We start from the raw sequence: 10,729 nt of genomic DNA on the forward strand, positions 1-10,729 counted from the left end.
GATCACATCTAAATTTTAGTGAATTGTTCCTTAAAGACCAAATTTCAGTCCACGACTCCATCTTATACAACGTAGGTTACTCTTCCCAAACACTGTACACAAAGCACTAGCAATAGCAGAATTGTTCTGATAGTTTTCAGTTTCACATAAAAGAATTTCTCCACATTTCGGTATCTTACATTGAGGGTTCCTAACCACTATTGAGTGGGTGATGACTGTCTGTTGATCCTCCAGACAGAGAAGTAGAACGGTTTCTCTGTTGTTGGGTGGTGCCGCCCCTCATCATTGCACAAAACTCCTTGTAGTCGATCTTTCCATCCTGAGGACAGCAACTTGGGGTGAGTAATTTTCTTAAAAAAAAGTGATCCGGACTGAGAAAACCGAAACCAATAGAACTGAAAATAGCGTAATTGAACTGAGTATCAGTTTGGTATTGGTGACTTTTTGAAAACGAACAGTTTATAGCTTTTAATATATATGATAAAATTTTTATTTATAACTTATGTATCATATATATTTGTATGAATAAAATATATTCCCTAATTTATTGATTATAAGGGTTGGCTGCTTTCTGCTGACTATTCATTTTGTATCCACAGGAATAGTGATCAGCTTCTGCTTTTTAGTTTCTAGTGTCTACAACGAGGGATAGTGTCCACAGAGCTTCTGTTTTCACAAGCCGCATATTGTAACCCATTACCAATTACAGAATAACAAATTTAATATCATACAATATTTTGAATCATTTCTTATTCTATATTTAAAATGTCAACATTATTATTTAGTTTTATAATATGTTTTATAATTAGGCAAAACCCGAAGTCGACAAACTATAACCTGACTGAAAAATCCTTTTTATACTTTATAGTGATCCCGTTACGGTTATAAGATGATTTAGTAATTGTTTCAGTTAAAATCGATTCAAACTGAACCGAATCTTGGAGCCCCTAACAGCAAGTCAGCAACATAAGCATGATTATTTTAATAGAGGTTCAGATCAATTATGCATAAATTGAATTGAAATCGAAAAGAACAACATACATTATCTGAGTCAACTTCAGACAGTATTTCTTTAATGGCACCACTCATTCCATATATCTTCATTGCTGCTTCTAGTTTCTTTCTTGTTATGTAACTGTGAATTGTGATTATATTTGAACAAAAGAATCAGCTGATTCATTATAAAGTCAGGAAAGGAAAAAAAAACCAGATATGAACTGGGGAGAAGAATACAAGATGAATCAGATGCAACTGCCAACTTACATAGATTAATACTTACCCACTGTTGTCTGTGTCAAAATGCTGGAATGCCTTGTAAAGATGTTTATCCCTCTCCAGTGTGTATCTATGCATCGTAGCAGCTATAAATTCCATGTAGTCGAGTGTCCCGTTACCATCGAGATCAGCCTGACATAAGAATGACATTTTATTTACTAGAAGCAGGGAAAGAAAATTATTGTTACTACTCAACAGTTTATAGGTAGATATCGTTTGGGCAAGTTTAAAAAAAGTGACTTCTTACTTAAAGTAAAGAAATGGATTACAAGTGAGAAGTAAATAAGTTATTAAAGTGTTTGGAAAAGAAGTAGAAGCTCTGAGAGAGAAGTTAGCACTTTCAACATCTTAAAAGTGCTTCTACTTATTTATGGTCAAGAAAAGCAGAAGCCAGAAACAACTTCTGCTTCTTAAAAAAAACAGGCGCTATGAATATCTTACAGCTTCTACGAGTTGCTGAACTTCTGCTTCTGTGAGCTTTGATCCCAGATGGGCTAAGCCATTTTTCAGTTTTTTGCAAGTGATTATGCCACTATTGTCTGTGTCCATGTTAGTAAACGTATTCTTAAGTCCTTGAGTTTCCTCTGCGGATAAATTTTCAGCAATAACCTATAGTTCAAAATTCAAATAAAAAGTTGAGCAAGTCAGTCCTTTATTCGTTTCAAAAAGGATTTGTAGCAGATATCTTTAACTGAATTAAACCTTGAGTGCAAGCTTCTTGAGCTTGTTCATAGCTCTGAACTGCCTCATCCTAGAAAAAACTGCACTGTCTGCTGACTTGTCCAATGCTTCGCCACCCTCTCGAAGCCATGGGTGATCTAGTATACAAGTATCACAGTTCTTTTGATGAAATGACACGATATAAGAATCATAAGAACTAAGAAATATGCATTAGCTTTCTTGGAATATCAAATGTTCCGAAAGAGAGCCTACCAGGAAAAGTAAAGAATTATGATGTTCCTATGACCATGTCTGTTTGAAGGGACTTGAACATCATTTATAGTTCTTTCTTTCTTTACTTTTCCAGGTAAGCTCTCATTGGAACATCTGAATTATATGATCATAGGATCACATCTCATCATATAAATGTTTATCTTTCGAACAAACATGGCACGTGTTCACTTTATAATTCAACTTTGCCTAATCTGTGGATGCAAAAGATGAAAATTTGATATAAATATATATATGTGGCAGTCTGACCAAGAACTTGAGCAGATGTGATCCGTTTCTTGGGATCTCGTGTTAGCATCTTGCCAACTAGGTCCTTGGCACTATATGATATTTTGGGCCAAGGCCGTCTTTCCAAGTCAATGTCTCCTTTCAATACTGCATCAAATATTCCATCCTGGGTCTCTGTAATAATCCTCATTGTTAGAAATTATAGGTATTACTGATATAGTTATAGTTTTTAATTATAGTTATACTATAATTATATTAATGATACCGTAAAATCTAAAATTACATTTATGTACATCATATTAAAACAAATATGAAATTAAATTATATAGACACAGATCAAAATGGTTTTAAAATTAATTGATGTTCAAAAAATATTATAACATAAAATTATTATAACAATTAAGATTGGGAAGAAATTATTAGACATAGTAGTATATATAATTATTAATTAAAAAGTGATATTCACATGAATTAACAAATAATCTGGACAATTATAAATGAAAAATAACATATATACTAATATATTATACATTTAATTAAATTTATTGTATATAAACAAGTAATTATGTCAATATTATTTATATATATAATATTATATTATAAATATAGAAAGTGTTTTGAAAAATTACGACATAAACACTATCACCTAAGATATATAAAGATTAAAAGGCACTTTGTGTAATCCTATTTTACTCAAAACTGTAGTTCAAAATCAAGTATTTGCGATACCAATCTTTGTATTTCATTATATTTTGACAGGGGTGTAATTAGGGCCGAGCGAGCCGAGTTTCGAGCCTAAATCTCTACCCGAACTCGACTCGTTTAATTTCACGAGTCGAGTCGAGTCGGCTCATTTAGCTAAACGAGCCGGTATTAACGAGTCGGACGAGTGGCTCGTTTAATTTTACACTTAATCGAGTCTAAATCTCTGTCCGAACTCGGCTCGTTTAATTTCACGAGTCGAGTGGAGCCGGCTCGTTTAATTAAACGAGTCGGAACCTTTGCCCGAACTCGACTCGTTTAATTAAACGAGCCGAGTCAAGCTTAGTTAAACGAGTTCTAGTTGAAGATTTATAGTAAAATGCGAATACACAATATGCACTTTAAGTAAAGTGCGAGTACACAAAAGTGCACTTTACTTTCTAAATTATTAACGGAGTTAACCCGAATTAATGGAATGCAAAAAATGTAATGAAATACAAAAATTAATATTGAAAATGCTCAATTTTGAATTACAGTATTGCAAGTGGTGTCTTGAGTAAAGTGCGAGTACAAAAATCATATCGTATATAAATAATGGAACTAGATTTCGATATGAGTTGCTATATGTGGGAAGTGTTAGTCAGAGTGTTTAAATTAAAATTTGTATAATCAAAAAGCCTCAACCCAAATTAGTTCCGGAAATAACATTATTGGGACCCAAACGTGGTCGAAATGATAAGCATGATATCCAATTATTATTGTGATTGATCGTTCCTAGTTTATTAATAATTTATTTTAAAGTATCTCAGAAAAAATATTTATGATCATGTAGGTATAACACATAAATTTCTGACAATATAAATGATAAGATATTGGGTCTGTTTGGCAACTGTTATTTTCTTAAAAAATATACATTTTTTCAATAATTTTTTTAGATATAAATTTTAAAAAGATATTTTATGTTCCTTATTTGATAAAAAATTATAAATTTATATAAAAATAAGGAATTGATAAATAAGCTCCACATTTTACTATTTAACCTCCAATTCCATATTTTATACCATATTTACCCATGCTTTCTACCCATGTTTCATCCATATTACAGGTGAAAAATTTGAAATGGAGTTTAAATAGTAAAGTTTAGAGCTTATTTAACAATTCCCTAAAAATATTGAAAAATCATTTTTTTTTTTTAAATAAGTTGAACGAAACTTATGCTTTGACATCATCATATGGCTTACCTAGGATTGTATCTGATCTATGGACCCTTCTTGGACCCCCTGGAGGCTTAGAAGGAAGCTGAGAACCTGGTCCCGGAGACTTTGTATATATAATCTGTGATTCTTGGGAATGCCTTTCATCACCTGATCTATTCCTATTTGATCGCCCCTCTGCAAGCTTGCCTTTGCTTGCACACACACCCATTTTCCAAAGTTATCGCTTCAATCACCAAGAATGGATTATACATGCAATAACTCAAAACACCCTGATGAGGTTTCAGATAAAGATCAGATTTTGAGGATCAAATTGCAGCAAGAATAAGATAATGCAAGACTTAACCTGATCAAATTGAAAGAAGAATGAGGGTATGCAAGACTTGTTAAAATGAAACAAAACTTGTAGTAAAAGACAAGGTATGACATATATAAACAAGGGAGAAAAACAAGTAAACCCGGCAGCTGGAGAACAACTTGGTCAGCTAGAAGGTGGAGTTAAAATAAATTCTGAAAAGTTCAAGAAGACTATTTGTATGTATGTGAGTATATTTTGCAGTATATATGCAAGGTAACCTAGTAGAGTCAACTTACTAAAATACAGTAGCTTATAGTTTTGGTTTTTAGCTTATCATGTTCTAGATACCTAGCTCTCTTTTTCACAACAGAATTAGTTACAACATCTATCTCTCTTCTTGTAGATTCACTTTCATTCTACTGTATCAGATCACAGTAAACATCGATGGAGTTCTCTTGTTCTTTACACTAAGCTGAAGATGAAGAACTTAAGATGGTGTCAGGCTTTATTCTGCAATTTTCATCTTTTCTCTGCATTCGTATGTGTTTGTGATGACGATCGTGATCTAAGTGAGTTTTTCGACTGTTCTTCAGTTAAACTCTCTAAAATGTGTCTTTTCCTGAATTTCGCTGATTGTATCTTGTTGTTCCCCTGCAATTTTTCTGTTGTTCGTTGGTTAGGTCTTGATCTCTCTTTGTTGATTCGGTCTTGATCTCGCTCAACTTTATCTGAAATCCAAATCCCAAATTCTGCTGTTTAATTTCTTGTTTTCATTTTATCATTATGTACAAATCTGTTTTGTTAAATGTTATTGATCATCTTCTTCCTGAAAACTCGCAATGAAATCATGTAAATTGTGAATATCTGAATGCTGTGTTGGGAAACATTTCAATGGCAAACTTTGGATTTATCGATCCTACTCATTCTCATGCTAATGAGAATACAATATTTCATCATTCCACAACTGTAACTGATAACAACTCTCATCCTCTGTACCCTCACAATAATGATCAACCTGGTATGGTTCTCATTCCCAAGAAACTTGGTAGAACTGAAAATTATGCTTCTTGGAAACATTCTATGCAAATTGCATTGTCTGCCAAGTGTCATTGGAGAGTATGCTGCTTCGCCTGAAAAATCTCCATTAGTTGCACACTGGAAGAGAGTAAATGATATAGTCATATAGTTATAACCTTGGCTCTAAAGACTGAATCTAATGACATTAGTAGTCGTATGAACTACATGCACAGTGCTTTTAATGTTGAAATGATCTTGATGAAAGGTTTGCAGCTATTAGTTGGCACAAAATCTATGAAACACAAAGGGATTTGTTCAAATTGGAACAAGAAAATGACTCTGTCGAGTTATATTTCCACAAATTAATAGGCTATTGGGATGAGCTCAAGGCTCTTTAACCTATGTTGTTGAGATTTCAGAATAAGATCATACTCTCATCAATCAAATGGAAAAAAAATGGGAGAGTTTGCAAGACTTGTTAGGATTAAACGAGACTTGTAGTAAAAAAACAAGGCATGAAATATATAAATAAGAGAGAATGCATCGCAGTAATCTGGTTGAGATGGGCATCATTCCTCTCTTTGCTAAAAGACTGGCGAGGATGTAGATAAGCTTGGTTTGGCCAGACATGAACGCTTACTCTATAGACCTTTCAAGTAAAGTCAGCAACTCAACGCCTGGTCAAGATGTCACTGTCGCAACTGATAGTGGCAAATCTTTTACATGTACAGCACGGTTTGACACAGAGGTATATGACATATTTTGGTTTTCTTCTCTGCAACTTTTTGGACGAAGCTCTCCTGGGCTCCTTTACTTCTTAATCCCTTTACATGGCTTTCTTTAATACATGCAGGGTCCTGTTCCTTGACAACCGTGTGTTAAATAAGAGTTATCTAACACACTGTACGGGGGCCGTTATATAGGCAATTCATATTCAACTCACTGTGATACTAATCACCAGTCATAGTACTTCTCATAATGTGGCTATTCAATAAGAAATGACTTGAATTTGCCCATTATACTTCCCTAGTTTATGTTGTATGAATTTTGAACTTTGGTTGGTTGCTTCATCAGGTTGTGTTGAAATATTTTGATGACGGTGGCATCCTCCCATGTATTATCCGAAGGGTACTGGTGCACAGCTATCGTTGTATGTGGACAGATTCTGGTTGTTGGATGAATATTCAACGATCAAGATCATAACAAAAATATAATATGTCCGACGCTTAAAAAGCGCTGGATGAGGTCATTTTATCCCTGCCAGCACTTTTTAAAGGCGGGAACACGGAGCCTCATTCAACTTTATTTAAACGCCGGACATATGTTATAATCCTGATCGTTGAATATTTATCCAACGACAAGAAAATCGTTGGTTGCATAGCCGGTCTATAGTTGTGGACCAGGACCCTTATCCGAAAAAGTGAATATCAAGTGACCATCTTATCATGTCAGATTGCGGGACCGATTACAATGGGAATCTGGAGTTGGATCCAGAATGGAGGTCTCATACCACCCGGATGGCTATGTGGTGTCATAAGTGTTGTGACAATGGAACAAGCATTTTGTTTGTCCTTAATTGGAGGAGCAACTCAGCACATAACATTCAGCATGGAAGCGATAAAATTTGGGAAATGTTATATGCGGAGCGAATTTTAATATCTAGAACAGTGTTACAGAAATCGGGAATCGGACCTAGTCGGTTGAGCCACCGATTCAAGGATTAATCGGAAATCGGGGATTAATCGGAAGGATTAATCGGAGTTAAAATCGGGTTTATTTTAATATTAAAATATTATTTAATATTTAGTTATTATTATATCAGCTATATAGTAACTAATATATCTACTATATTCATAAACTCTATAATTATTCATATTTAAAGTAATATAGTATTTTAATTTTAATAATTTATCACATATACTTTGATTAAGAAATATATATAAGGATTAATCGGATTTTGAAAATCGGATCGGTGGCCGACCTTGCAGGGGATTAATTGATACTCTCAAGGTTTTGATGATTACACTGCCAGCAAGCTAATAGCATAAAACTGATGCTTGTTAGCAAGCTATCAAAGTGATATATGCATGTGCTAACAGCTTAATGAGTTTCAGTGTTATGTTCAACTGTCAGCAAGCTTACAGGTTATCATTCAGGCTTATCAGCGAGCTCACAGCGTGAACAGAATAACAAATGGATAAGGATCTAAGTCGAAAAGCAAGGAGATTTATTAGGAATCGATTTGTAAGGACTTTAATATTTATATATGACTTATATAAATATTAGAGCTCAGTTTTAAATCAGAATTTCAAACAAAAACGATTTCCTAACTTATAGGAGTGTTTATCTCTATTTCGATCTTATCTAAAAACACATCCTATCTTATTTCAAATTATGGTTTTATACATAAACGTTTTACTGAGTTGGTTTACAACGTTTCTACGCTTTTTACTCAGTAATCTTCACAAGTTTAAACGTTCAAATTGAGAACAAATTATACGTGAGTTCGGTTGGAACAAGAACGTTGGAATTTGTTAGCAAATTGACCGTTGGACTTTGTGTATATAAACTTGAGTGTGGTTTCCGTTTTGATAAGAAAAAGAACAAGAACACACTTCAAGCTTCTGAAATACAACACACTTTCATTGCAAAATCTTTACTTGAGCTCTAGTACTTATATTTGATTATATATCTATATTGAGTTCATAGTTTCGGTTGTATTACACTCATACATTGTATTGTTCAAAGTGTAAAGGTTTGTTGCTGTGTATCGAGCTTGTGAAACAAGGGAACAAGGGGACTAGTTAGCTAGAAGAGTATACTTGGGAAGTATAGGTCTTGGAGAGCTTTTGGTTCGTGGTTCAGGGGTTTCAGCAAGCTGATAACAGGAACAAGGGATAAAGGGAGTTATATTATTGAATCATTGTAATCGTTGACATTATTGATTAATAATATAATCTCTTACCAGTTGGTAGGGGACCAGGACGTAGACCATTAGGGTTAGGGGTCGAACCTGGCTAAAATTCTCTGTGTTGCTAGCTTACTGATTATATCTGTTTTGCATTGCATCTGCATTGTTAGCTAGCTGACTGGTTACTCTGAAATTAACAGCAAGCTGTATGTGACAGTATAAATATTCGGTAACATTAAAAATCGGTCATATTAGCCATAACACCTATTCACCCCCCTCTAGGTGTGTAATTTCAATTGGTATCAGAGCGAGGTTTGTACTAATACTTCTGTAACAGGAATAGTATCGATCGATATGGCTGATAACTTTCAGGGAAAGTCCGATTTTAGAGCTCCTCTCCTCACGGGTTCTGACAACTACAATTGGTGGAAAGGCCAAATGGAGGCTCATCTATCCAGAGATCCCCTAATGCAAAGAGTTGTGCAAAGAGGTCCTTATGAATATCGTGATAGCGATGGCAAAGTCAAGGACGTTGATGTTCTCACAGCGGACGAGCTATCAAAGGTTGCTGCCAATGGAAAAGCAAGGAGTACATTAATCAATGGGCTGAATCAAGCTGAATATGACAAGGTCTCTTCTCTCAAATCTGCAAAAGAAATTTGGGATGCATTGGAGACATATCACGAAGGCTCAAAGGCATTAAAGAAAGTCAAGCTCGGGAAGCTTATGAAAGAATTTGGAAGCTTTGCTATCAAGAAGGGAGAATCCATTCGAGAAAGCCAAGCTAGATTCCAAGTCACTCTCAACAGTCTTGAAAGACTTGGCAAAAAGATTCCTCAATCGGAAATCAACATGAATATTCTAAATGCTGTTCCATTCGAATATGGTGCCAAGGTCACAGCATTGGAGTCAGCTCTCAACATTGATACTATGGATCACCTGGCTATATTTGCTGAGTTGGAACAATTTGAAGCAAAGATTGAAGCTAACAGCTCAGAAAGCAGCAAGCTGCCAACAGAGAAAATGAAGAATCTTGCACTGCACTCCTCTGTCAGCAAGCTGGAAACAGATGAGGAAACAGAATCAGATGAGGATCTAGCTCTTATGTCCAGGAAAATCAAGAGAATGATTGAAAAGAAAAACAAAATGAAGCGAGAAAAGGGCAAAGCTTTTGGTGCAAAGAAAGATCCAAAGGATGATGCATGTTTTGAATGTGGCAAGAAAGGACATTTCAAAAGGGATTGCTACAAGCTGAAAAACAAGTCAAAGCCGCCTAGACAGCAAGCTGATTACAAGAATAAAAAGAAATCCAAGGCACTCCTAACTTGGAGTGATGATGAAGATGAATCAGCTTCTGATGATTCTAGTGATGAGATGGTTAACTTGGCTCTTGTTGGTCTCGATGGCTCAATTGATACAACGGATTCAGATACGGACACTAACAGTGAGGTAAACTCTATTAATTCTGAATTACATGCTATTGATACAACTACTTGTGAACTAACCATGCAGGATAAGAGTTGTTCATCAATAATGGAACTTATTGATCTTAAGAATGAGAATTATGAGCTCGAGAAAGAAAACGTTCATTTGAAGAAAGTCATAGGTGATTTCTTGAATGAAAAGAGTGCCAAAGCTAGTAGTGGAATCATTGCTGCCCTCAAGGAACAGATCTCACAACTTGAAGGGAACAACATGCAAATCCAAAGAAGGAATGATACACTCATGAAGGAACTCAGCTCGCTGAGAGCAGATCTTAAAGCTAAGGATGCAAGCTTGGAGGCGTTCGAGTTAAGCAAATCTCAAAGCTTAGCCGAAATCTCTATTCAAGCTGAAAAGATCAAATCATTGGAGCAAGAAGTCAAAGATCTTCAGAAAGCCATGGGAAAGTTTGTTCAAGGAGAAGAAAGTCTCAAATCTATAATGAAACAAGCTAAAGGTTCTCATGACAAAGGAGGCATTGGTGCAGCTTCTACATCCACCTCTTCAATGAGATATGAAGGGAAAAATGGCATTCCATATAATTATGCCATGCCTTGGGTGACTTGTCACAAGTGTGGAAAGAAGGGCCATCTTGCTAATAATTGTCCAATGAAGAATTCTCAATCAGCAAGCTGGGGAAGGAAGTCAGCT

General features: G+C 35.1%; 1 protein-coding gene across 1 annotated transcript; it reads right to left on the minus strand.

Moving 5' to 3' along the window:
* Positions 1-53: 53 nt before the first annotated feature.
* LOC108226903 (calcium-dependent protein kinase 9-like) lies at positions 54-4,721 on the minus strand. Its single transcript, XM_017401896.2, has 7 exons — positions 4,398-4,721; positions 2,476-2,628; positions 1,978-2,093; positions 1,717-1,884; positions 1,280-1,407; positions 1,042-1,135; positions 54-319 (listed from the first exon to the last, which is right to left on the minus strand). The coding sequence occupies exons 1-7, from the start codon at positions 4,579-4,581 to the stop codon at positions 191-193; spliced, it is 972 nt and encodes a 323-aa protein (XP_017257385.1). The 5' UTR covers positions 4,582-4,721; the 3' UTR covers positions 54-190.
* Positions 4,722-10,729: the final 6,008 nt, after the last annotated feature.

This window comes from Daucus carota, chromosome 6 (assembly GCF_001625215.2).
Source record: "Daucus carota subsp. sativus chromosome 6, DH1 v3.0, whole genome shotgun sequence".
Taxonomy (NCBI): domain Eukaryota; kingdom Viridiplantae; phylum Streptophyta; class Magnoliopsida; order Apiales; family Apiaceae; genus Daucus; species Daucus carota.